The sequence below is a fragment of the Papio anubis genome, chromosome 1 (assembly GCF_008728515.1).
Source record: "Papio anubis isolate 15944 chromosome 1, Panubis1.0, whole genome shotgun sequence".
NCBI lineage: Eukaryota > Metazoa > Chordata > Mammalia > Primates > Cercopithecidae > Papio > Papio anubis.
This window is the reverse complement of record NC_044976.1, coordinates 160,455,966-160,483,501: the sequence shown is the minus strand read 5'-3', so window position 1 is coordinate 160,483,501 and position 27,536 is coordinate 160,455,966. Positions and strand designations below refer to the sequence as shown.

Genomic DNA, 27,536 nt, shown 5'->3' with positions numbered 1-27,536 from the left:
TCCAGCTAGAGCTGGATAAAATTCTCTGGGTTCAACCACCCAGTTGCTTTGCTCAGGTCAAGGGGTAAAGGGAAGAGTTCTGGACATCACAGCTGGACCCCATGCCATGCACCAGCACAGGCTGCCTCACCCTGCCTAGAACGGCCCTACCTCCTGCCAGCCCACTTTACTCATGGTGCCTCCTCTCTCTTCTGTGCCCTGGAGGCTGTGGGAATTCCAGTGCCATCAGCATCCTGAATCTCCATCCCTAGCACAAATTCTCACAGTCAGTCCACCTTTCACTGAGCTCTTGCTGTGAGCTCAGCCCTGTTTTAGGACAATTAAGGGCATCTTTACCCTGGAGAGCTCAGGGAAAGGACAGAAACCTACATTAGCAACTAGAAAACAAACAAGACCAGAGGCCCCTGGCTGTAAGGGCAAATAATTCCAATTCTGGTTGTTATGGAGACAGGGCTGGGTTAGAACAAGCCTTTTAGAGATGACAGGTTGAGAAGAGGCCTTAGAGAAATATAGTATTTGGGAGGCGGCAGGTGAGGAAAAGCTGTTCAGGGTGGAGGAGCATCTGAACAGAAGCAGGGAGCCCAGGATGTGGCTGAGGTCATGGGGCAGCTTAGTGTGCTGGGGAGGGGAAGGGATGGCTGGACAGGCAGGGTGGGGCTGGGCTGAGGAGTTTGTCTTGTAAGGAGCAGACACTGTAGGTTCTCCAGCGTGGCAAGGGCTGATGAAAGCTTTCCCTGAGGAGGGTGGAGTGATGGCATCACAAGGCAGGGACCAGAGCCCTGGGGGCTGGGCAGGGGCCGTGTGGGGGCACTGGAGTGGCCTGGTGGTAAGCTGATGGGAGCCAGAGCCAGGACCTGGGCAGCAAGGGTGTAAAAGAGGAGAGTCAGTGAGGACTCTGTAATGGAAGGACAGGAGGATGCCATCTCTTTTTGAATGGTTACTACCCTATCTGATGATTTGGGCAATCAGGAGCTTTTCCAGCTTTGGGGGCCACTCCACACTGAATGGCTCTCTCAAGGGGCAACTGGTCATATTCAGTTCTTTGAGGCCCTGGATCTGGGGCTTGTATTGCTTCACTGGGACTGTCTCCTTGCCTATAAAGGAGGGGTTGGCCTCTGAGAGCTTCCTGACTTAATGAGGGACAGGAATAGAGGGGAGCTTTCAGTGTGGGGTTAAAACATCCCACTTCTCCAAGAAGGAAGGAGAGAAGGGGAATTACACAAGCAGGTGGCAGAGCAGGGACCAGCTGGGGGGCTCCTAGCTAAAAGCGGCTTTTCCTGGCTCACCTCGGACGGTGAGAACCCTCGAAAGCCCCACTGGTCTCCAGTGAAGAAACATGTCTCTCGGAACGCTCTGGATTTCTGTCTGGCTGTCCAGTCTAGCCTGCTGTCTGGCAGAGTAATCAACTCTGCTCCCAGGAAATTGAGTTTCCAGCCTCTGGAATGTTCTGATCCATGGGATAACCAGACAAGAGGTTGTGTGTGTGTCACTGTCCTTTGTATTCAAAGAGCCAGGCACTGCCAGCAGATTGCCATCTGAATGTGGGGGTGTGGCTGGGAGAGCCGGCCTTGGCAGTGAAGCTCTCCCACCTGCAACAGGCACACGTGCACTGTCCGTGCATCCTCTTCTGGCTGCAGCTGCTCGCCCGGGACCTGGAAGACAGCGTTTGGAAATGTGTGGAGGCATTTTGCAATGCACATTTTGAAATGTTTGGGGGCATTTTGCAATGACTGTGAGGCATTACTGGCATTTAGAGCCTGGAGGCTGGGGCACTAAACATCCTGGGATGCTTGGGACAGCCTATACAAAGAACTGTTCTGCCTCAGGTGCCGACAGCACCCACGTAAAGAAACACTGCACCATTTGTGATAAAGCCTGGCTTCACTCGAGGTGCTCCATCTGGGCAGACCATTCTCCTCCACTTTTCTGAGACATATTTAGAACTGTTTTGTGTCTGTGGGGTGAGACTAGCATGGGGCTCTGATACTGGTGCACACACCTTTCCTGGACTGTCTTGGCTTCCTGGGTTCATCCTCCCTCTTATGACACCTGTTAGCTCCTTTAGGTATGTCACCGGTGACATACAATCTCTCCTTTAGGAACCAAGTCCTAAGGCAGCCGACCTGTGCCCAATCTAAGAGTCAGAGGGATACGATGTCCCTACTGAGCAAACACTCACGTCATGGACCATCCTGAGTGCTTTTCTAACATTAGTTCTTTGGATTCTCCCAACAATCCTCTATGTTGGGTATAATTATACTAGTTTTACAGATGGAAAAACTGAGGCACTGGGCAACTGACAAGGCCAGGGCAGGCTGGCTCCAGAGTCTGTGTTCTTGACCCTGGGTCTTCCTCCACTTTGTAGGTCTCAGCCCAGTGAACTGGAGGAAGCACCTCGATTCCTAGGCAGTTGCTGCCATTTCAGTCTCCAAGGCTGCAGGCTTCATTCAGGTCCCAGGCCATTTGTGCAGGGAGAGCTGGTAGCAGTTCACCTCCTCATGCCTTGGAGGGAATCCAGGCCCCCTCATGGTACTTGGGGAGGATGGGGTCTAATGAGAGGAGACTTTACTCCTGCTTGTCAAAGTGACAGCAAAAGGCCATGATGATTGGAAAGAGTCGTACTCAGCTGTCCTCAGGCAGCACAGCCCACCAGCACCATGACACTAGGAGCTGGGGTGGAATTCCCAGGAATGCGTGATGCCACTGGGGTGTGGCTGACGGTGGGAGGCTGGGAAATGCAGTCCTACGGGGACGTCCCTGCCTTCCCTACCTTGCCCGCTCCCCTGTGGGTGCAGCCAGTGCGCATTCCCTGTGGGCAGCCCACCCTGGCTGAGACTTGGCAAGGCTGCTAGCTGCTCCTTTTCCCAGCACACGAAAGCAAAGCCCAAAGCCACTGAGAGGCTCAATCAGCATGATCACATCTTTGCTGGGTTTGGGCCAGGATGAGCGTTTGGGCTTCTCATCAGGTGTCTGAGATGACGTCCAGGCGTGTCCTTTACGGAGAACAAGGGTGCTCCTTGTTGTGTTTCCATTTAAGGCTTAGCTGGCTCTTCGCCCTTTGGCAATGCTGGGCTTCCCCCTCCATGTTGTCATCTGCCACCTTCCTTCCCCTGAGAGGAGAATGGAGGGTGTGGCCATTTATAAAGGCTTTCATGGCATATTTTGCCTGTAATCTGCAGGACACGCATTCCATACCCAGATGCTCAGAAAATTGCCCAGCTCCTCTCCCCATGCCTTGTGATTGTCCATCTATGCCTCTCCCAACAACCAGACACCAGTTCTCTTTGGGGTAGGTTGGTTTGACCCAGTTTGGGGAAGAAAATTGTGCCTGCCTGAGTGCACAGCTGTGTGTGTGGGTGAAGGAGATGAGCAGGCCATTGCCAAGGTTAACAGTCTGTGGCTTCTGAGTTTTGGATGCAACTTCTGACTGGTGGTTTGACACCCAGTCTTTCTGGGAGCTCAAACCATGGGAGTTTCCTGCTGTCTGTGACTCCCTGCAGAAATGAAAAAGGACCAAGTTGAGTGTCAGCCCCTCCCCAGCCTTGTATGGCTAGATCTGGTGTGGAAGGGAATTACCCAGTTGCCTAACGACCTCCTCTAAACACACATATACTCTCTCTCTCTCTCTCTCTCTCTCTCTCTTCCTTTCTCTCTCTCTCTCTCTCTCTCTCTCTCCCCTCCCCCTCAGGGAGGGGCAGGGGTGGGCAGGCAGGCCCTGGGTTGCTGGGTTTGGCCCTGGCCCATCCCAGCAAAGGTGAGTCCCAAGTCAGCACCTGTGTGAAGACATTTTTTATCAGACTCGATGTTGATCCCCTACTCTGAAAACAAGTTGGAGCAGGTCAGACCCACCAGCTTGTGAGCTCCTGGGAAAGTCCTCCTCGGAGAGTTCTGTTCCAGAGCTAATTCCCACCAAGTCTCCAACCTCACAGGCTCGTCCCAAGGAGGCCAACTCCCCACTTGGGCTCACACAGAGCCCCTGGGGCACCTCATTGTCTGTTGTATGTTTTCATGCTGAATTGAGCCTCTGCCCAGGCTTCTCCCCATTGCCAGCCTGACAACAAAGCCCAGGAGGCCCTCCCTGTACCCAACCCTGCAGCCCCAGGCCTGCCTCCATGTGTGCAAGCAGGCCCCTAGCTCACAGTCCCTTGTGAAAGGGCCCAGGGAGCAGGAATATTGTCCCTGTTTGGCCTTTGAGGTGATCTGTTACCCTTTGCTTCTTGCCCTGGAAGAGGGGAGGCAAGATGAAGAGTCTAGCAGAAAAGAACAGTAGAAAACAGTCCTGGCCAGAATAGAAGTTTCTGTGTGCTGAGTATAAGGGGCCAAAGAAGGCTGGCTATGTGAGAAGCTGCTGGTGTCTGGGAATGGCATAGGGCTTGGAGACCCAGGCTCAAGTCTGGGTTTTATCCTTTCCTCACTGAGTGACTACTAGAAGGTCACTTTTCTCTGGGCCTCCAACTCCCCCTCCTGGACTGTACCATGTGGGATTAGATCAGAGGTTGTCAAACTTTTTTGACAGCAATTCACAGTAATAAATGCATTGTATGTTGCAATCCAGTACCCATACACTGTTTCACAAAACAATGTGTGACTTTACTACCTGCACTGCACTCTGATATTTTATATTCCAGGATATATTATTCTATTCCATCTTTTTAAAAATTATGGTCACAGTCTTCTAAATTGACTTTATAATCCATAATGCGTCACAGTCTGCAGTCAGAAAAGTAATATATCAGATGATGGCTCAGGTTCCTTCCACGCCAAACGTTCTGGGATTCTCTGAGCGTTATTATGGGGGCTGGGGAGGGCTGTATCTCATGCCCTGCTGGATCCAGGACCACCATTTAGGAACCTTGACTGAACTATTCCTCCCTTTCCCTGGCCAGATCTACAATGGAACCCTCAAGCGGGAGCCTGACAACAGGCGCTTCAGCTCCTACAGCCAGATGGAGAACTGGAGCCGACACTATCCCCGGGGCAGCTGTAACACCACCGGAGCAGGCAGTGACATCTGCTTCATGCAGAAAATCAAGGCGAGCCGCAGTGAGCCCGACCTCTACTGTGACCCACGGGGCACCCTGCGCAAGGGCACGCTGGGCAGCAAGGGCCACAAGACCACCCAGAACCGCTACAGCTTTTACAGCACCTGCAGTGGTCAGAAGGCCGTGAAGAAGTGCCCTGTGCGCCCACCCTCCTGTGCCTCCAAGCAGGACCCCGTGTATGTCCCGCCCATCTCCTGCAACAAGGACCTGTCCTTCAGCCACTCTAGGGCCAGCTCCAAGTGAGTGCTGCTGGGCTGGGTTGGGGAGCCAGGAGGGCCAGTGGGGAGACACACCCTTAGCCTGACTGCACCCTGCAAAGATCTCCTGGGATGACAGGAGAGACATAGCTTCTGTCCCTGGGGAGTTCATTGTCCCTGATGTGATGGACTCCCTGATGGGGAGAACCTGGCCCGATGGGCCCTTGACCTCAAGAAGTTCTTAGAGTGAAACTGAAACAGACATCGACTGTGTAGGTTTTAAAGGTCACAGTTTATGAACAGAGGGAGGTTAATGGTTTTCAAAGTGTGTTCCTCCAACCAGCAACATCAGCATCACCCAGGAATTTGTTAGAAATGCTCATGTGGGGACCCACCCTAACACTGGGAAAGGGGCCCGGCAATGCGTATTTTAACAAGCCCTTCAGTGATTCTGATTTACACTAGAGTTTGAGAACCTCTGATCTTAGGTATGTAAATCTCTATCCATGTTCTGAGAGAGCAAAGGAATATGCCCCTGTACAGACGATGGGAAAAGAATGGGTTTTAGGTTATGTTATAACATAACCTAAAACATAACCTGTAAATCCAAAAGACAAATAGGATGAATAGACATAAAAACTAAGGGACATGGCCTGGGTGTGGTGGCTCACACCTGTAATCCCAGCACTTTGGGAGGCTGAGGCAGGAGTGGGTAGAGGGTGCTTGAGCTCAGGAGTTTGAGACCAGCCTGAACAACATGATGAAACCCTATGTCTACAAACAAATACAAAAATTAGCCAAGCATGGTGGCAGGCGCCTGTAGTCCCAGCTACTCAGAAGGCTGAGGCAAGAGGATCACTTAAGCCCAGGAGGTGGAGGTGGCAGTGAGCTGAGATAGTGCCACTGCACTCCAGCCCAGGCAACAGAGTGAGACTCTGTCTCAAACAAACAAACAACAACAACAACAAAAACCCTGAGGGACTTCATGGGGCTTCATGATCTAGTGCTACAGAACGGAGCACAACTCCTGTGCATAGATGTTGATGGCCATCACCCAGAGGGAATAAAGGACACCGAATGGGGTGCGCCGTTAGGAACCATAGACGCAGAGGTGTTGTGAGTGGCATTGAGCCTGCCCTTCAGTGCTGGGGGCTCCCTGAACCTTTGAACTGTCCTTCATCACCACCTACTGCTCATTGTTATTTGTTTGGCAAACGTTTGCCGAGCATCTACTACATGCCAGACTCTTTGGCGAGTGCAGGGAACAGCAACCATGATAGGGACAACCCAGAGCTGTTCTGGAGTTACACAATTAACTCCTTTTCAGAGAGCCTCAGGAGCTTTGCATTCTTTGTCTTTAATCCTCACACCCCTCACCAGGCAGGCATGAATATTCCTGAGGAGAAAACAAGGCACAGAGATGTTAAGCAGCTTGTCCAAGGCCACACAGCTGGCTCTCCATCCTGTGCTCTTCCCTACCAATACCACACTGTTCTGAAAATAAGCAGGACCCCATTGTAGAGCTAGACTTTTCCTAACTACTTGAAGGCTGTAAGGCGTATTTAGGATGATCTGGAGAAGAACTTAGAAACCGCTCTCTCTTAGAGGCTGATCAGGGCAGCCTCTGGCTTCAGCTCATTGCCCCAACCAGAGACCCTGAGTGGAGGTTCTAGGTGAGATATGGAAGGGATGAGTGTCAAGCCATTTTACTGATGAATGCAGTGACCTTCTCTCAATGCAGGCAACAGTTCTACTAACTCAGTGCCAGAGAGCTCTGCTCCTCAGGTGGTTTTCTTAGAAATGAAGTTGGGTTGCTGTAGCTAAAACCATGATTATTTATTGACCACCAGGTATGTCAAAGCATGAGGAGAGGGCTCCCTCTCTGAATGCTGGACACAGCCAGTCACCACCCTGTGACTCTACACCAAGGGAACTGGAGAGGTTCTTAGAAGACAGGTTTCCCTTCCCTAGGAACGCTTCACAGAGGTGGGGCTTCAGCAGGGCCAGTGGCGTGCCTTGAGGCATGCCTGAGACCTGGCCAGGGTCCAGTGAAGGGGACAGTCTTGCTGGAGCAGACCCTGGATAGGGGCTGGGGAATATTCATAGTGCAGCCAGGTTATTAGGTTAAAACATATGAAATGTCTGGTTTTATGGCTCAAAAAAGGTTGACTACAGACATTTCCTATGATTCAACCCAATACCTGCCCCTGGATATCAGGCTAAGCTGTTTAAACTTGAACCTGAAGTATGGAGAAGCCACTGATGGTTTCTGAGCTAGAGAACAACACAGTGAACAGGGTTTTAGGACCACTTATCTAGTAAAAAGGGAAAAGAATTTTGTGATGGTGCTTTATAAAGCAGTACCAAATATGGCAGTCCCTTGCTGCCATTAAAGTGATCAAGATCAGGATATTGGTGGCTGTAAGAATGGGAAGAAAGGATAGATGTGAAAATTTTTGTGTAAGCCCAGCTGGACTTGGAGATGGATAGATGGACGGACGGATGGATGTATGGATGGTTGGATGGATGGATGAATGGATGGATGTATGGACAGATGGGTGGATAGATGGATGCATGGATGGATGGATGGATAGATGGATGGATAGACAAAATGAATGGATGGATGGATGGATGGATGGATGGATGGATGGATGGATGGATGGATGGATGGGATCATGGCCATTGTCTTCCATTTTCCTAATACCAGGCACAAACAAGAGAGATGGCAAGGTGGGTGGGAAGCTTCCCCTCAGGGAATAGGGAGGAGTTTTTCCTCAGTGCAGAGATAACATACCTGCTTGGACATTAACTGTGACCAGGGGTTCACTATTCTCACATGGGCAAATCCAGTTCACTATTCTCACATGGGGCAAATCCAGGGGTTCACTATTCTCACATGGGGCAAATCCACCCAACATCCAGTGGGTGTAGCTTTCCCTTCTCTGGAGGAGAGGAACCGTTCCCAGGGGTATTCTCCAGGTGGGCCCAGACTGTGATTAGGCTGTGGCAGCTTAGGGTACCAGGAGGAATTCTGAGCCCCCTCAGCAGGGCTCCCAGCCCACCCTGTAACCACCCCCACTGCCCATTCTTCACAGGATCTGCAGTGAGGATATCGAATGCAGTGGGCTGACCATCCCCAAGGCTGTGCAGTACCTGAGCTCCCAGGATGAGAAGTACCAGGCCATTGGGGCCTATTACATCCAGCATACCTGCTTCCAGGATGAATCTGCCAAGCAACAGGTAGCTTGCTGCATGCCTTCCTCCTTGGTGGGCCTGCGCAGGGCCTGGGTGTATCAGCCTGACTCTGCTCTTAGAGATGGGTGGGGGCATCTGCAGTTGGCTTCTTCTTGCCCTGCCCAGCTGCCAGGGGCCTTCACATTGCCCAAGGTTAGAGCTGGGCATCTTAACTTTCTGCAGAGCAAAGCCCTCTGTTTAAGTGGACATTAGGCATGTACACTTCCTCCACTGGTCGTGGAAGAGATACTTCAATGCCAGCCATAGGTTCAACAGAAACCCCCTTTCTCAAATCCCACTAAAGAACATGACTGCTCCCCACCTCTCAACTCCTGCCCTCCTACCCGCTTCCTCTCTCCCACTCCCCTTCTCTCTCCAGGCATTTTACGGTAGAAAACAGGGCCTGTTGATGCCTCCAAAGCTTTGCTGGCGGGAAGGACACTACAGGGCTCTTCAGTTCAGCCCAAGGATGTAGTCAGAAACGTGTTTCCCAGAGTCCCGGATAAGATCGTATCCGTTTCTATGTCTGTGTTCTGCTTTAGGGTTTTGAAATGTATTTACATCCACTTTCTTGTCAGGTCCTCACCATCATTCTCCAGAGGAAGAAAGCAGGACTCAGGAAACAGGAGGGACCCTAGCTGAGGGTCTCCCAGCTAGGATATGGGAGCTAGGATATGGGAGCTAGGATCTGCATCCAGGTCTTTTGCCTCCTGGTCTGGGTCAGTTATCATGACCTCACACTGCTTATTTATTTTGGTAGACTTGAATATTTCTGAACTGATAGATTTTTTGGTCTGAAAAAAAAAAAAATCAGCTTTGAGTAGACAATAACTAGATCAGCCTCATCTCCCTTGACCAGGCAGTGTGGCGACTCTCTCCTGGCAGGTCTATCAGCTGGGAGGCATCTGCAAGCTGGTGGACCTCCTCCGCAGCCCCAACCAGAACGTCCAGCAGGCCGCAGCAGGGGCCCTGCGCAACCTGGTGTTCAGGAGCACCACCAACAAGCTGGAGACCCGGAGGCAGAAGGGGATCCGCGAGGCAGTCACCCTCCTGAGGAGAACTGGGAACGCCGAGATCCAGAAGCAGTTGACCGGTAGGACGCCACAGCCATGGAGAGCCAGCATGGGGGCTGTGCAAGGCCACTGGCTATGGCCCCAGACTGGCATGCAAGTCAACCTCTCCAGGCTGGGCCAAGACACAGCTGTACAGATTTGACCCAGGGCCAATATCCTGAGAGTTTAGTGACACTGGCCTTGGACCAATTAGGGGTATCCAGAGGGTGACCTTGGGTGGTGTGCACACACACAAGGGGCCACCATCTTTTTGAGGTTAAAGAGCAAAAGGAGGAAGGCTGATGTCCAGGCAAGATCCATATTCCACAAGCCCTGGGATTCCCAGGTGATGGAAAGAGAGTAAGACTGAAGGGGGAAGGGGTTAACAGGTCTTAAGCACCTACGCTGTGTTCAAGAAATATGGTAAGCACTCAAGGTGGGGGGCACAAGAGGAAGAGGTCACCATGAAGACCTAGAATTGGACTGGGAAGATCAGACCATGTACAGAGTAACAATTGATAAGTATTTCTGGAATAACTTTTAGATGGAAAAGAGACTGCATTAGAAGATTCCAAGTGCTAAAATTTACACTAAAAACCACTGATCAATCAAATGTTTTTTGATCACTTTCCACATGCATAATTTTGGCCTTGACAGAGAACTCTGAGATGTTCCCTGCCCTCAAGGAACCTTCAGTCTGGTTGGAACATTGAGAAATGGTCTCATGAAACAGTCAGACAATAGGTTCTATAGACCAGGGCTACCTGGAAGGTGACATTTCAGTAGGGCCCATTTGCTAGAGTCCAGGCTGGGGCTGTTACCTCGGTCCCTAGGGCATCCTAAGCCTGGCACAAATTGGGATGATGGTCTCTGCCCCCCAGGACTGCTCTGGAACCTGTCTTCCACTGACGAGCTGAAGGAGGAGCTCATTGCCGACGCCCTGCCTGTTCTGGCCGACCGCGTCATCATCCCCTTCTCTGGCTGGTGCGATGGCAATAGCAACATGTCCCGGGAAGTGGTGGACCCTGAGGTCTTCTTCAATGCCACAGGCTGCTTGAGGTGAGAGAAGAAGATACATGGGGTCCTTCTGTGCCAGCCTCGGGTCCTTCCCCAGACAGCCCCATCTCAGCCAACATTCAGCCAGTGCATAGAACATAACAGACAACCTGGCACTCGCTCTTATGGGCAGGCTGCAAGACACAGGGACTCAGACCTTCCTAACTTCCCTGGATCTGGATAAGGCCCAGGACCCTACCACCCGCTTTGAGAGAATGCAGCGGACATTAATCAGGAATCTGAGTGTGAAATGCCTGGATGTGAATATCCAAACTGGTTCAACCATTTCCCTCCTCCACCCCATGAAAAAATGCATTTCTTGTGCTATCTTGAAGAGTGTTCTTTTAGACAAAAGTCCACCGATGGGTTGCTAATGAGTCACTTCCCAGCTGTGGTGTTAAAACTGTTTGCCATGTTCATTGGCATGAAGATAGCACTGCTTCGCCCAAAGTTGCCTAAGTTCCGTACCAGGGTGTGGCAAAGCTCCTGTGGGGCTGGTGGGAGGGCTTGTTCTAGAACCAGAGGTTTACAAGCTGGTGAGAGGGGTGATTGTGGAGGGGCGGCTTGTACAGGGCTTGGAACCCTGGAGCAGGATCCCTTTTAGGGTCCCAGCTTGCTTTAATGGGAGTTGTCTTTCCCAGCTCCTGAGAACCGCCCCCCCTCAGAGTGGTGGGTGCAGCTGGCATGTGCCTCTGTGTCTCAACTTGTGTTTCTCCCTGCCAGCCTCCAGTAGCAGCCTCCAGGAAGCAGAGAGGCTGGGGAGATGAAAAGTGAGGGTAATTAAGAGTTTTATGGGGTTGGTGTGCTATTGGTAGCAACAGCAGCCACACCCCACCTGCACCAGGCTGATGAGCCCAGATTGCTTGGGAATGAGCCTACTGCTAGGGGCAGAACACGGCTTGGGTGGAGAGAGAGCTTCTGGTGCCCAGCCTGGCCACCCCCAGCTCCACTTCTGATCCAGCATCAACAGAGCTTCTTCCTGCCCCACAGAAAGAGACTGGGCATGTGGGAGCTTCTGGCTCTTGTTCCACAAACGGCTGCTAGTAGCAGGGTGTGGGCCTTGGGCTGCAGCTGCAGAGGGACCATTGCCACATGGAGCCATTGCCAGTTATAAAGTTACTGGGCAGAGTGAAGGAGGAGAAGAACTGAGTGCAAATGAGCCCTCATTTCAGCCTCGGCCAGGGCCAGGCGGAATTGGCTAAATGGTTTCTCTTTCCTTCTTTTTTCATCTTTTCCTCCCTTCATTCCTTTCCTCCCTTTCCTCTTCTCCTTCCTTCCTCCTACTACAACTTCCAATCTCCACCCCGTCGTCTCCTCTCTGCCCTCCCCTCCCCTGCCTGTTCTCTCTCCTTCCTGTCCCACACCACACTTTCTTGTCTCTACCTTTCCTGTTCTCTCTTCCCCCTTTCTCTGCCCTCTCCCACTCTCTGTTCTCTTCCCCAGGAACCTGAGCTCGGCCGATGCAGGCCGCCAGACCATGCGTAACTACTCAGGGCTCATTGATTCCCTCATGGCCTATGTCCAGAACTGTGTAGCGGCCAGCCGCTGTGATGACAAGGTGAGTGCATCCCCTGGTGGCACCCTGACCCCTAGGCCCAGACCCCTACGTTCTCTGGGTGCCTTTGAGGCCTGGCCCAGTGACAAGACAGTAGCACAGAGCCAGGGGTGGTAGAAGGGGCATCTGGATGCAGGGCCCAGTGTGGCTACAGGGGTGGGCTCTGAGGACAGCGTGCCCATGCAAATCCACTCTCCCTCACTTAGAAGTGTAGTCGATGCAGCTGCTTCCCTCATCTCTCTGTTCCCCAGTTCACTCTTCACTCTAATGGAAATGGTCATAATCATATCAACTCATGGGTTGTCTGAAAGGCTCGATTAGTTAATAAGCAAAACACGAAGAGGGCCTGGCACAGAGGAAGCTCCCAGCGAGTATCTGCTGGCTGCACTTCACTGGCGGTGCCGAGCCCTGTCCTGAGGCCCCGAGCCCTGCCCCACAGCCCCGAGGAATCCATACTGGTGCCCCCAGGGCTTAGTGTCCCCCCTGAGATGAGACTCTTTCTGCCACTGCTATCTTCCCACTGCCTCCCAGAAAAGCCATTGGCAGGGTCACCTTCCTGCCCTCTCTGGACTTCTGGACACACAGCACAAACAGAGAGAAAACAAAATCGTGGAGGGCAGATAAACAGAAGGCTGAGATGTCCCCACCATGGCAGGACAGTGGCTCAGGAGATAGTGAGGTCCAGCAGGCCCCAGACCGCCAGGGGACTGGCTGGCATCACAGCATCTGGGTTCTCGGCACAGTTTCCGTGAGGAGGGATTTTATCTCCTGCTCCCTCCACTGGAAACAGCAGCAGGGTCGCAGAGGAGAGCAGTGACGCTGGGCTGCTCGGCCTGGTTCCAACTGGCAAGATGCTTTTCTGCTCTGGGCACAACATCCCCAACACCTATGTAACCCCAAGCCCTGGAAGTCAGATTCCCTTAGGCCCCAGCAAGGGCCAAACATCATTAGAAGGGTAAATCTGCTGCCCCCAAACCCTAGTCCTGGAGGTTTGCCAAAGGAGATTGACAAAGATCTGGGCCCATGCCAGGATGAAGCCCTGGGTTCCAGGTGCTGCTGTTTGTTGACTTAGCACCGCTGGCATTGACAGCTAAGGACTGGCCCATAGGAAGAAGGAATGATGGGGGCACTAGATGGCTTTGGAATCTAGAGGCATGGGGCTTCTTCTGGAGGAGTTTGTTCTGGGAAAAAAGACACATTCTTCAGCATCCCAGTCTACCCATTGGCATGTTGTCCATAGCAGTCCTACTACACGCTAGGCCCTATGATAAGTGCTTTCTCTGTATCATCTTCCCAATACCCTAATGAAGTGGATGAATGCAGTCCCATTTTACAGTTGAGATAGCTGAGGCCCAGAGAAGTGAGGCCAGTCAAGTTCATGCAGCGAGGAAATGACAGATTCAAACTCAGGTCCCAGAGGTAGCCCTGGAAGACTTTCCAGGCTGAGAGTGTGGTGGTGCCTGCGCTCATGTTTCCCGATGCAGCCCAGGTGCCTCTGCTCTCTTATTAGTTAGGGTAGGTGGTAGGCCAGGAGCCTGTCTGGCTGGGCAGAGGCTCAGGCCCATGCCTTTCCTTGGTCCCCAGTCTGTGGAAAACTGTATGTGTGTCCTGCACAACCTCTCCTACCGCCTGGATGCTGAGGTGCCCACCCGCTACCGCCAGCTGGAGTATAACGCCCGCAACACCTACACCGAGAAGTCCTCCACTGGCTGCTTCAGCAACAAGAGTGACAAGATGATGGTGAGTACAGCATTGGCAGGGCCAGGGCCCGCCCCATCGAGCATCCCACCAGGAGCCACTGCTTCATCTGCCCTTTCCTCTGGGCCCTCCTGGAGCCTGAAACCAGCCCTAAGGGACAGGCCCGTGCTGACGCCTTGGCCTGGGGCTCATGCTGCATGCCAGGAGCTGAGTAGAGGCCATTCATCTTGCACAAGGGGGAATCTGTTCTTGGAAGTGTAAGGGCTCAGACCACCTTAGAGGTCTAAAACTCCAGCCCTCTGTTTGCAGGCCTTGGTCTTTCTTACTATATAATGGATCAAGTCTCCCCCATCTTCTCCCTTGCCCTTGAGAATCTGAGGAAAGCCAGAACTCTCACCCTTTCTGGCCTTTGTTCCCAACATCTCCTGAGCTCTCCCAGGCTTCCCTAGAAGCAGAAGCCTGCCAGGGATGGGTAGTCAGGCCTCCTTCACTGGGCCCAGCTGTGGAATCCAGGTCCCAGACCACCCCTGTTGGCCCAGGCTGGGTCAAACCTACTGTCTGAGTCTGGAAGAGGAAGAAGCATCATGATGGGAGAGCCCAAAGCAGCCCCACGTATCTGGAAGGTTTGGGCCAAGGCTGCCCTGGGGTATAGCTCCCAAGATGCCAGGATGCTCTCTTCTCCCACATCCTGGGATGGTCTGGAGGACAATGGCCCATTCCTGCATCCCATGGAGCTGCTGCAGTGCGTAGAGGAAAGGGGTGCAGCGGGGTTGTCCTAGGCTCCCTGCCTCCGCAGGCGCTTCCTCAGCTCGCCCTATCTGGAACCACGACCCTGAGGCTGGGGAAACAGGGACAGAATGCCTGGGTTGTGTCCTCTCACGAGGCTCTCACTGACCCCCCGACCTGCTCTTTATCTTCAGAACAACAACTACGACTGCCCCCTGCCCGAGGAAGAGACCAACCCCAAGGGCAGTGGCTGGCTGTACCATTCAGATGCCATCCGCACCTACCTGAACCTCATGGGCAAAAGCAAGAAAGATGCCACCCTGGAGGCCTGTGCGGGTGCCCTGCAGAACCTGACGGCCAGCAAGGGGCTGGTGAGTGGGGCTGTACCTTCTCTCCCGCAGTGGCCCCATCCTCCAGCCACCGTCCAGGCTCCGCTCCCTCCTTTTCCCCCCAGCCTGTCCCCTGGCTTCGGAGCCTCCCGTGAGCAGAGTGCCTGGCATATGCTGGGCTCTGGGCTGAGCACTGGGGAAACACCTCTGCCCTTTAGGAGCTGCTGGGGGGTGCAGAGTGGGTGGGCCCACTAATGCTGGATTCTGTCCATGCCCACACAACCCTCTTGGGCACATGGTTCCTGGTCCCTGGCTGGCCTCCTGGGTTCTGCTTGAGGTTAGGGAATGGGGTGGAGAGGGTGTTTGGCAAAAGGAGTTTCCCATTTGTTGAACTGACAAAGGTGGAAAAAGAGGGTTTAGGGTCCAAGCAGGTCCAGAGAAGACTGGACAGAATTCGTGCAGATGTTAAGGCCAAATGTATGTAGCTTTGAGGGCACAGTGATATGGGGCAAAGCCAGAGGAAACCTGTTTGCAATCAGGAAGAGTTGAGATGGGCCAGATGGCCAACTGTTCTCCAGCTTTACTTAGGACAAGGGAACCAAGCAGCAGCAGCACTAGAGTGGACCAAGGGCAGAGAACTTCTGTGGCCATGAGGAGTGAGGCTGGGCAGCTCTGAGAATGCCAAATCCACCTAGACCTGTTACACTTGGGGTGGCTCTGTTGCTTAGAGGTCTGGGTGAACTGGCCTACCTCTAGGGGACCCCAGTTCTGTCTCCATGTGGGCCCAGACCCTTTCTTAGCCCTCTTTTCTCAAGCAAGCCCTCAACAAACATGTGTTGGATTCTAAAGAGGTAAGAAAGTTGGAAGAAGAAGGCCAGCTGTATAATTGACAAATACCCTTGACCGTATAGTTTCACATGGGCAGATAGTGTGGGGAGACATAATGGGGGCAGCGCTGAGACAGTGGGGTGAGAGAGCAGCATTGGACACTTGGGTTAGTCTAGAAGCTGACTCTGGGTTACTATGAGTAGGGGAAAAGAAACTTCCCTCTCTCCACCCATCTGGTCTGCAGGCTGATCCGGGAGACAGGATTGGGGCTGGGAAAGGGGAGGTGCATGTTAGCCTAGGTTTCTGTTGTTACCCACATGTGAGCAGATTTCTGTGTCTGCTAGTGCTTCCAACATGAAAGAGAAAGCGTTCTGGGATGTCTGCCTTTGGGATTCCTTGCCCCTTTCTGCCTGCCATGGTGCCTGGGAAGCCACAGGCTAGCTCCTTAACTGCTCCTTCTCTCTTAGATGTCCAGTGGCATGAGCCAGTTGATTGGGCTGAAGGAAAAGGGCCTGCCACAAATTGCCCGCCTCCTGCAATCTGGCAACTCTGATGTGGTGCGGTCCGGAGCCTCCCTCCTGAGCAACATGTCCCGCCACCCTGTGCTGCACAGAGTGATGGGTAAGGTCCCTCTCTCTCCTCCCCCTCTAGCTGAGACATGGCAGGCTCCCTGCAATTCAAAGCCTGCTTGAAGGTCATCTTTTAAGCCATTCCCTGGGATAAGCTTTCCAGGAAAGGAAGCTGGCCAAAGACAGGTGTGGAGACAGGAGTGGGGAGCCTGTCACCTGAGGGCTGGGAGCAGATCTGCAAAAGTCCTATCTGGGTCTCTGAGCCCTGAGCTTGAGCTGCCAGGAAGCCCTGAGGGCCCCCTGGCTCAGAGCCTGGCAGAAGGCTATCCAAGAGTGTGGCCCCAGAGGGAACCCCTCAGCCCCTCCTTCCCTAGTCATCCTGACCCTGTGCCCCAACTCCTTCCTCTCCCAGGGAACCAGGTGTTCCCAGAGGTGACCAGGCTCCTCACCAGCCACACTGGCAATACCAACAACTCTGAAGACATCTTATCCTCAGCCTGCTACACCGTGAGGAACTTGATGGCCTCGCAGCCACAGCTGGCCAAGCAGTACTTCTCCAGCAGCATGCTCAACAACATCATCAACCTGTGCCGCAGCAGGTGGGCGGGGGGTGCTCCCACGGGCTGCACCCCAGTCAGAGCCCCTCCTCACCCTGCACAGCAGGAGGCAGTCCCACAGCTCTCCAGGGAGCAGGGAAAGCACCCAGGGCAGGGGGAGCCAGGGACGGGGGAGGCTTAAATGGAGGAGAAGTTCCAGAAGCTGAGAGTGTGTGGAGCGAAGGGTCCAGCATCCAGGCCCCAGGGCTGCACGGAAGGAAGAGGCAACACACTGGGCCAGCAGGAGGCATGGGGCAGCAGGTCCAACTGAATAGGGACTTTATCCTATTCTGTGGGGCTGGCTCTTCCCAGGACAAGACTGGGGACTGGAGTGGAAGAGCACTGCCCCCTCATGGCCCCTGAGGAGAGTCCTGGGGTGCTCTAGGTGGGCAGGGTCATGGGGTTGTGCCCACTGTGTAGGGTGACCAGGCTCACCACACCCCAATGGGGCTCCTCTCTTTTGCACACCTGAGGCCTCCTCTGAGGCCTCCCCTGTGTCCAGTCCCTGGCAGTGGGGGTGGGAGGGAAGAGGGTGTTCCTTCTCACGCCTCCTAGAATCTCATCTCATAAATGCACTTTTCACCTGCCCAGTGCCTCACCCAAGGCCGCAGAAGCTGCCCGGCTTCTCCTGTCTGACATGTGGTCCAGCAAGGAACTGCAGGGTGTCCTCAGACAGGTAAGAGCCCAGGACATCATCCTCTTCTGAGGTTCTTCCTGCTCATGAGCAGAGGACCTGGCATATGCTGGGCTCTGGGCTGGGCACTGGAGAAACGCCCCTGCCCTTCGGGACAGTCTGAGAAACAAAGACAGCTTCTACATGAAAATGAATGTGATGAACATTCTGATCAAGTCTCTGGGCTCTGGGATCTGCGAGGGGTGCTGAGAACATGGAGGGCAGAGGAAATCAAGGAAATGTGTGACAGGCCTGGTGTGGGATCCTTTAGCAGCAAACTGAAAAGCAGAGTTGACAAAAAGCACACAAGTCTTTTGAGGACATGGGGTGCGCTCCAGCTAGAAATGTAGGTTTGGGCTAGGTTACAAAGCCCTTTTAATTTCAGACTGAAGAGCTTGGATTTGCACTTTTGGCACCGGGGAGCCATTCAAAGTTTTGAATAGAGGGTCTCATGATCAAAGCAGCACTAGAAAGACTAATCCCACATGTGTGAGCCAGGCAGGGTGGGCTGAGAAGCCTGGAGCCTGCTGTCCTTGTCCTGTGGTGACCTTGGCCTCCTCAACCCCTCCCCACCTAGCCAGGGGCAGAGTCCTCTAGGGTATAAGGTCTTGTTGTAGGACATCTTCACATGGCCCCTTCTTTCCCATTCCTCAGTGATGAGCATGGACATAAAGGACAGGAGGTGGAAGAAACGGAGCAGTGGGGCTGTTTAGGCTGGAGCTTTTAGCTTGAAGACTATGGTTACATTCACAAAGACAGATCAGACGTGGAGAGGCTGAGAAGGCTTTGAGATGGGAGGAAGAGGGATCCCAATTTGGAGAGGTTGAGTTTGGAAGACTTGGATGGGAGACCAGGCTGGAGGTGGTGTGGGCCCTGGCAGAGGGGCCAGAGCTACCATACAGAGTGGAGCTTTGTTCAGGCAGGCGAAGTCATGAGAACAGGCAAGACCACCATGGGATGCATGTGTATGGAAAAGTCTTGAGGGACAGGGCAGAAATACGAAGACCATCCGCTGGGGACAAGGAGCAAAGGCCAGGGAAATGGGAACTGTGTAGGGTGCCAGAAGGGGCTGAAGACCTGGTGAGAAGAGGAAGCTCTAAGGAAGGCAGGGCATCAGTTCCCAGCGCTACCTAGAGGACCAGGGGCTGGACACTGGGAAAGGCCCTGGATCTGGTGCTTCGGAAGTCCCTGGAGCCCTTCAGGAGCACTGCTGGCCAAGCAAAGGGAGCCCCATGGGGCCTGCTGCAGGGGGGCAAGGCAGTGGGTGGGGATGGATGTGGAGTTGCTGAGAGGAGATGCTGCTCACTGCAATTTAGCCTGGAGAAGAAGAAGCCAAAGAGTGGGTAAAAAGAGATCTGTTTAAAGACAGAGGGGACCCAAGCATCTCTGTCATGGGAGAGGGAGTAGGCAAAGGAGGGAGAAAGACAGGGATGGAGGACAGAGAAGCCTGGGGATCGGTTGAGCAGCCTGGGGCAGAAGGAATTTCCTCCAGCACAGCAGGGGACAATAGGGAGACCCATGAACCCATGGTGTCCAAAGATGATTGGGGAAATCTGAAGGTCACAGCAAAGAGTGGCCGTTGTTCTCCATGTGACATTCCAGAGCTCCTTTCCAACAGCACTGCAGTGGGGGTGGGCTTGGCAAATGGCAGCTGCCAGATAGACAAAGGGAGACGGGGAGGCAGGTAAGGAGGACTGGTGAGAGCTTCCTCCCACTGTGTAATGGTGGTCCAAAGCATTCAGCTTACCCCAAAACACAAATGGAGTCCACCCCTGGCCTAAGACACACAAAGAATCCACTAACATCCCTCTTGGTGGGAATTCCCTTCTACACATGCCTTTGGGAACCAGCGTCCCCATTCAGTCTCCACTCCTCCCTCTAGCTGTGCTTGACAACCGTCCTGGGCACGATCTAGTTGGTGCTTCTGTTCCCAAAGGGCCTTCACATCCATCATGCATTGAGTTGTCACAAGCACAGGTGAGACAGGCCACATGGCTTGTATCCATTTTGCTGAATAGGGAATCAGGGTCCAAGGACTTTGTCTTGATTCGGTGAGTCAGGACATGAGCCAAGCTTGACAGGAATGAGCATGCAAATCTGCAGAAGAAAAATGGCATCATGTAATACATGCCTAAAGACAGGAGGAGCAGGGCTTCGAACCAGCTGCTGTTTCGGATCGCCTATGCCATCTCCCCTCCTGTTTCCACAGGTCGGTGATGGCTGGCTTGGCCCTCAGAGCTCAGGGCTGGCAGCAGGACCCTCTTTTCAAGGGCACCTGGGCCTATTGCTGCATTCAAATCATGCTGTCCACGTTCACTTGGAAGCATGTATTGAGCACCTGCTGTATGCTGGGAGAAATAACAGGAACAAGACTCACTCTCCATCCAGCAGGCACTTAGGGGCTAGTGGGGCTGGAGGTGGAGAACAGACAAGTAAACAGAACCTTCTAGCACAGCAGCTTCTTACCAGTGCCAGCCCCCTGCTCCTTTGTTTGAGAAACACTGGGCATGTCTTCTCTGCCCAAGAGCTGTTGCCAGAATTGTTTAAAAAAAAAAAAAAAAAGATAGAGATGGTCAGAGGGAAGAACAACTGACAACGTCTCTAATCTGATTTTGATTGTTGCTCTGTTTTAAAAATAATACTAACCTAAATCCTCATGCCTTGACTCAGGGTTCTGCAAATGCAAGTAGGAAATTCAAATGTGTCAGTGGAAGTTCAAACACATTTCACCAACTCGTGGAGAGTTATTATGTTTGGTTGCACATTTACTGAGGCCGGTTTTAGCCCTGACACATGTACTTAGCAATAAGAGCGGAGGCTATGTGAGCCGAGGATGCTCTGGGAGGGCAGTGGGCAGTATCTGACTGCACAGCAAGCCCCACACAGTTTTGTATCATTTGGTTGCTGTTTCTCCCTTTGCAGCAAGGTTTCGATAGGAACATGCTGGGGACCTTAGCTGGGGCCAACAGCCTCAGGAACTTCACCTCCCGATTCTAAGAAGAGGCTGTCCAAGCAAGTTAGGCTTGCAGGTAAGAATCAATCGCCCCACCCTCAGGGCAAAGGATGCCTCCGGGACCACTGCAACAGCCTCAGCCAGTCTCAGAGACAGAGGCTAGGCCTGTGCTCCCAGGGACACAGAAGCATCCTTTCGCCCAGCTCTGGACAACACAAGCAGTTGTGTAGACTGCTTGGCTGGGGGCGTGGGTTGTCCCACCTTCAGGACGTTAGGGGTGTATAATGTCCTGGGAGTGTCAGAGGGGTCAGAGGGTCTGGGCAGGACTGCTAGGTACGAATGTGTAGGTTGCACACTGAACAACACAGGTGGTGCCATTCACATGGACTACAGTGAGTTCTACAATATAGATAACTGGAGTTCTAGAATATGTCATTCTGGGCTTGGTCATCCACAGCTCACTTTTTTATCCTTTTATAATTCACTTTCCAGTCTCTGCACATGCCCAGTATGGACAAGTTTATTTCCAGCTGATGATTCTAGGCCCCCAAAACTCAGAACCAATCCTATGAGAAAGGCTTGCAGACCTTAGTGTTCATTGGAATCATCTGGATTGCTTGCTAAAATGCACACATTTGGCGCAACCCCAGCTATTCTGACTCAATAGCCCCGGAGTGGGATCCAGGAAAGTCTATTTTTAAATGAGTATCTAAAGTGTTTCTTATGCAGGTAAACTGAGAATCACAAATAGATACTCCAGCCAGATGTCGTCACCCCTAGAGAGGGGCCTCAGAGGCAGCCCCGCGTGGAGCCATCTGCAAATAGCCTGGGATCAAGACAGGGTCTCCTGAGCTGAGGGGGACCTCTTAGCCAGGCTGTCTGCCAGCACCCCCACCCCAACCCCTGGTGGGGAGAGAGGACTGTAACTTTGGTCTGGATGAAGGTTAAATAAGACTTCAGATATCCTCTCCTGGTAAACAAGCTGCAACAACTTGAAGGTGGAAAAGGGGAAAGAGATTCGGTTCAGCAGATCCTTAATGAACACCAGCTTCTTGCTTAGTGAGGAACACAGTGGACAGGGGACAGTGGGGCAGGGTGGCAGACAAAGCTGGCAAGCTTCTGAATCCACAGGGCAACCTATAAATGTGTCTAGGGCAGCCCTGAATCCAGTCTCAGGCCAGGGCACACCTGAGGGCTGATGTGAGAAGAGGGTGGCAATACAGGCTGGGCTTGTGGTATGGAAACATCTCACTGTAAACACTAACTGGAGGACTTTCTCCTTTTCCAGGAAGATATGACCCAGCTGAGAAGCCCTCAGGCCTCGCTGGATGGGGTTTTCTGTCCATCCTGTGCAGTGTTTGGAAAAGTTCACAAAAAACTGAGAAGAAACCTAAAAACTGTGGATAACGGAAATATTTTTAGATTTTTTTCCTTGGGGGAACTGGCAGGCAATGGGAGTTAGGGAGGTTGGGGGGGGGGCTTTCTTGAGTTAAAGGGGCTTATATGTGATGTCAATATTTCTTCCTCTGAGAAATGGTATATATATGTGTATAATGTAAGTGTGTGCATGCATGTGTGTGTGCATGTGTGTATGTGTGAGTGTCTTAAAGCATAACCACAAACTGCAAAAAGCTGGGTAAGCTATTTTGTTGCAGCTCGTAAGGTGGCAAAAAGGACTCTCCTGTGTTTCTTACTCATAGGCAAGGACAACATGTGCTTTTTGGTGAGCGGCTCATAGTTCCTGAAATGTATGGTGCCAGGGCAAGGGGGCCATCACTGCAGTCAGGCCCTCAGAGGAGTCCTGCAGGCTTCCTACCAGCGGTCTCCGAGGGTGCAGGAGTAACTGGGGCTGGGCCAGCCTCCCCGCTTACGAGACTGCTTTCCAGGAAGGGAGGTCTGGTGTATCTCATGGGCAAATCTGGTGTGTCTGATGATGCCACCCCTCCTACAGCACCACAAGGACTGAGGTTGGGCAGGTGTGGGGCTCCAGAGGACAGCAGGACACTCTCGCATACTTTGCCAAGTGAGGCCTGCTCAGGCGAGTAGGAGCTGAAAGATGGTGCCTGCCACCCTCTTGGGCTGTGTGCCCATCAGAGCAGGCTCAGCCTGCAAAGGCCCCGCATTCAGAGGTCTTGTAATCTACTTGTTGCAGGAGAAAGAAGGTAAAAAAATGATTTTTTAACAAGGCTATTTTATTGCAGATCTTTCCCAAGAGCTGTTCTGGGAATGGCTGTTTGGTTTTCATATTCCCAGTGGAGAGGGGAACAGGCGGGGCTGGGTATATACCTATTCCAGCTTCTAGTGGGATGGAGTTGGGGTATATAAATTAACCAGGAAGATATTTCCACCAAGCCTGCTGTGAGTCAAGTGAGGGAGTGTTTGGGGTCCCAGGAGACTTGGAGGGGGGGAATTTGGGTAGACTAGGAAAGGAAAGTGCCATATCAGGGTACTTGCAAGCTCACATCCCAGCCAGGGGCCATCCTCCACTTCCCCTGACCCCAGCTGTCCTGTCTCCACTCTGTGAAACCCACAGGGGATGTGATAAACAGGGCCATTAGGGGCATCAGCCACATCGAGCCCCCAGACTCTGTGCACTTCAGACGAGCAGTAGCAGGAGGGCTCCCGAAGGCCTTATAAGAAAACCTGTGTGGACAGCCCTTGGTGTACACTAGGACAGAGTAGAGCCCAGCGCTCCCAAGCCTTCCTCCTTCCAGCCTCTACCTCCATGCTAGCATTGCTGGTGTTAGAGAGGAATTAACTTCCTGGTCTGTGCCCTTCTCTAGAAGAATATAAGATGCTCCTCCTCCCCACCCCTTCTCAGCCTCCTCCCAAGTCTCTTCCTCTTCTGCACCACCCCCGAGTCCAAACCCACCTCTTGCCCCAGCAATCAGAGCTGGAAAACACCGATGTGGACTCAGTATGACAACTGAGATGGGGGAAGCCAGACATGTGAGGATGCTGTCCTCTGAGAGGTTTCCCCGGTCATTAGCCAACTGTGCTGTGGTACTGTAGGTCTGTCCCTTGCTTCTGCTTACACTGGGAGGCCCACTCTTGGCCCACCTCTCCCTCTCAGGGAACCACATGGAGCCTGGTCTCCCTGGACTGTCCTGAGCATAGGTTTCTGGGGCCTTCTTTGTCACCATCAGAACCCAGAGGAATTCTTCTCCTAAAAAATATTTATGGCACACCAATCTGTGCTGGGCAGTGTCCTAAGCACTTAGACTACATCAGGGAAGAAAACAGACCACATCCCTGTCCTCATGCAGCTTATGTTTTCCTGGAGGAAAGCGGAGACACGAGTCCTTGGCTTTAGGGCTCCCCAGGGTGGGGGCTGTGCAGTCCGGTCAGGGCGGGAGGGGAAACGCAGCTCTGCATGTGAAACTTACCAACCCAGGCAGATGCCCCTTCCCCTTAGCACTACCCTGGCCTCCTGCAGCCCCTTACCTCATGTTCTTCCCACCCCCACAGGATGAAGAGCCCCATGGGCCCAGCCCCTGCCCTGGGAACCAGGCAGCCTTCCAGACCTCAGGGGCTGAGGTGGACAGTTAGGGCAGGCCTTACTTTGGTGACCTTGCTCTTTCCCTCCCAGGCCAGCTCGTCACCCGGGCCACTGACCTAGGCCTGTCACTTTGAGAGGGGCAAAACTGAGAGGGGCTTTTCTTAGAGAAAGAGAGCAAGGAGTTTGCCAGGCTTCATGTAGCCGACACATGTCTCAGAATTTTTTTTTTTTTTTTTTGAGACGGAGTCTCGCTCTGTCGCCCAGGCTGGAGTGCAGTGGCCCAATCTCAGCTCACTGCAAGCTCCGCCTCCCAGGTTCACGCCATTCTCCTGCCTCAGCCTCCCGAGTAGCTGGGACTACAGGCGCCCGCCACCGCGCCCAGCTAATTTTTTTGTATTTTTAGTAGAGACGGGGTTTCACCATGTTAGCCAGGATGGTCTCGATCTCCTGACCTCGTGATCCACCCATCTCGGCCTCCCAAAGTGCTGGGATTATCGGCGTGAGCCACCACGCCTGGCCCATGTCTCAGAATTTTAAGTCCACATTGACTTCACACTACCAGGGCCAATGCCCAAAATAAGAAGTTCCAATTTGGGGCCAAATGAGGAAGGACACAGACTCTGCCCCTACCCTGACCCTGGGATCTCCTGTGCTGGTGACCAATGACAAATCCAGTCATTGACCACCAGCCACCTCTGCAGTGGGGACCACACTAGCAGCCCTGACTCCACACTCCTCTTGGGGATCCAAGAGGCACCGTTGCTCTCTGAGTGTCCACCTCAGAACGTGGCTGAGCTGGCTGGGAGGACCAAGACTGTGGCTGGGGTGGGCAGGGAAGGGAAGCCGAGGGCTGCTGTGAGGGATCTTGGAGCTTCCCTGTAGCCCACCCTCCCCTTGCTTCATATTTGTAGAGGAACCTTGTGCTGGCCAGGCCCAGTTTCCTTGTGTGACACACTAATGTATTTGCTTTTTTGGAAATATAGAAGTCAATAAATTGCTAGTGTTTCTTTGAACTTTTTCGAGGAGTGGATTCTTTGGGGTGCTGTTGAGGGATGAAGGGGCTATTCATTTCCTTCCGTGATCTCCTCTTACCCTGTACCAGGCAAGGACTGAGAATGCCACCCGAGGGCACAGGGACAGCGCTATCCATGGACACCTGCTCTACAGCAACACATCTGAGCCTCACCGCAGCTCCGTGACACTAGGATTGCTGTCCTGATTTATAAAATAAGTAAAGCAAGACTTAGGGAAGGAACAAATACCCCCAGGGTCACACAGCTTGTAAATGTCCCCAAGCCTGAACCCGTCTGGGTCAGGGTATCTGTGGGAAAGAGAAATCCAAAGATGAAGGTCAAGGAGTTGTTGTTTATTTAGTTTTATTTATTTACTTTTTGAGACAGGGTTTTACTCTGTTGCCCAGGCTGGAGGACTCAAGCAATCCTCCCAGCGTAGCCTCCCACTATGGGTCTCACTATGTTGCCCAGGCGGGTCTCGAACTCCTGGACTCAAGTGATCCGTCTGTCTTTGCCTCTCAAAGCACTGGGATTACAGGCATGAGCCACTGTGCCCAGCTGGAGCTGATGTTTATTGAATGCCTATTCTACCGGGGTTCTGTATTGGGTGCTGGAGGGTCACAAAAACAAAGGATGTGATGGGCCCCAGCCTCAAAAGTCTCATAAGGGACAAGACAAGCATAAGGAAACTGAGGCATGTGTAGTAAATTCCAAGTAATGGTGTGGACATAACCACCGTGGGCCATCAGTGCCAGTCAGGGCCACCTGGGTAGAGAAAGTCAGGATGCTTGGGGAAGGGCTGAATGTGAGCTTTTCCCAATTTGAAAGGGTGGTGACTGGCAAGGCCTCCCCTACAGCCCATGGCCCTGACCTGCTGGAGCATCCCACAGTTCAGTGATGTCCAGAGAGGTCGGGGAGAAGGAGCTGTACCACAGACAAGAAGAAGATGGCCCATCTGTGGCCCAGACTGTTAAATACACGAGGCCTGGGACATCTGAAAAGTGTTTTGAGACCTGAAAAATATGTATTGGCTCCAAAACGTGAGATCAAGTTACAAATTTACTATCAACAAATGTTTAGATTGCTAAGCTTTCATTGAAATACAGCATGCATGCAGAAACATGTACAACTGCAAATACATGCAGCTCAATGAAGCTTCACAAATGAATAGCACCCAGACTGAGAAATTGAACATTACCAGCACCCAAAACCCTGCTCAGACCCCTTCAGGTCACTATCCTCCTCCCCAAGGGTAACCTCTGTCCTGACTTGTAACACCATAGGTTAATATCGCCTATTTTTGCACTTTATGTAAAGGGAGTCAACAGTCAACAGTAAGTCCGCTTTTATGTCTGGCTATTTTATCTCAACAATATGTTTGCAAGATTCATTCATTCCTACTGCATGTTCCTACCACTGCTGTATAGTAATCTATGTGTAACTATGCTACAATGTAAAATGCAATATTACATCACCACCATTGTTACATCTATTATTTATAAACAACTGGAAACAATTTACGGATTACTTGTCTCACTTCCTAAAAATTCCCACATGCGATATAATTACTGGGAAATTACAACTAACAGTAAATAAATTAGATTTTATGTGGGATGTGGGTGCACTTAACGTGTAGGGGTGCCAAAAAGCTACAGAAGTATTAATTCAGCTGTCCCTGGCCAAGCGGGTGGCAGGCCCTCTGGCCCCTTCAGAGGACTGTCCAGTGAGAGTGACAGGGTCCAGGAACAGATGGGCAAGACCAAACTGGGAGGCACCAGGAGCAGCTGGCAGCCTAAGCTGTGGCAAGGGAAAGGTCTCATGGTGCTGGAGGCTGAGTCTCCCAGACTCCATGTCCAGGCTGCCTCCAGATCTCTCTACCCTGAGCCCCAAAGCCATTTCTTCCCGTTGCCTTTGGAAGTATTCTGGCCTGGAACCCAATCCTCTCCACGAGAGAGAAAGCATTCATTGTGCATCATTTTTGGAATGCAGTGCATTCTGTTGTCCAACACAGTTGGAGAAAAGAGTGAACGGAAGTCGTTAATAATGACAATAGTCTTTTTACTTGAAGGGGGCCACACGTTAACCCCTTTCACTTTCAAAGCCTTAGGGTGTTGGTTTGCTGTTTTGATCTTTGCTTCATTCTAGTGAGACAGGCAGAGCCCAGAGTATCACATTTCAATTTATAGATGAGGACACTTAGAACCAGAGAGAAAAAGTGACTTGCTGAGAGTCACATAGCCAGTTTGTGGCAGAACCAAGCCTGAGACTCAGGCCTCCTGTGTCCCAGCCCAAGTCCGCTCTGGTCAACTCACGTGAGACTGCCCAGTCGTCAAAGTGTTAAAACATGTTCGGAGAGGCCTGACACAAAGGCGATACTGTGCATAACCAAATCTTTAATGAATCAGAAGCGCACAGCACCTCGAGGCATCGTAAGATTACACATCTTATGAGCTGTGGTTGCTGTGCAGACATGCCAACAAATGAAGAGTTCTGATAGATGGAATACCAGATGCCAG

The 27,536-nt window shown here is 52.4% G+C and overlaps 1 protein-coding gene across 1 annotated transcript in view; it reads left to right on the top strand.

Moving 5' to 3' along the window:
* The window catches only part of PKP1 (plakophilin 1), a 49,841-nt gene extending 27,774 nt beyond the window's left edge, over positions 1-22,067 (top strand). The window contains exons 3-14 of the mRNA XM_003893322.4: positions 4,887-5,281; positions 8,335-8,479; positions 9,359-9,566; positions 10,407-10,584; positions 12,025-12,139; positions 13,721-13,876; positions 14,755-14,931; positions 16,185-16,338; positions 16,699-16,885; positions 17,474-17,558; positions 20,478-20,584; positions 21,797-22,067. Coding sequence (XP_003893371.2) covers positions 4,887-5,281; positions 8,335-8,479; positions 9,359-9,566; positions 10,407-10,584; positions 12,025-12,139; positions 13,721-13,876; positions 14,755-14,931; positions 16,185-16,338; positions 16,699-16,885; positions 17,474-17,558; positions 20,478-20,552 — 1,875 coding nt within the window. The 3' untranslated portion in view covers positions 20,553-20,584; positions 21,797-22,067. The remainder of the gene's footprint in view (positions 1-4,886; positions 5,282-8,334; positions 8,480-9,358; positions 9,567-10,406; positions 10,585-12,024; positions 12,140-13,720; positions 13,877-14,754; positions 14,932-16,184; positions 16,339-16,698; positions 16,886-17,473; positions 17,559-20,477; positions 20,585-21,796) is intronic.
* Positions 22,068-27,536: the final 5,469 nt, after the last annotated feature.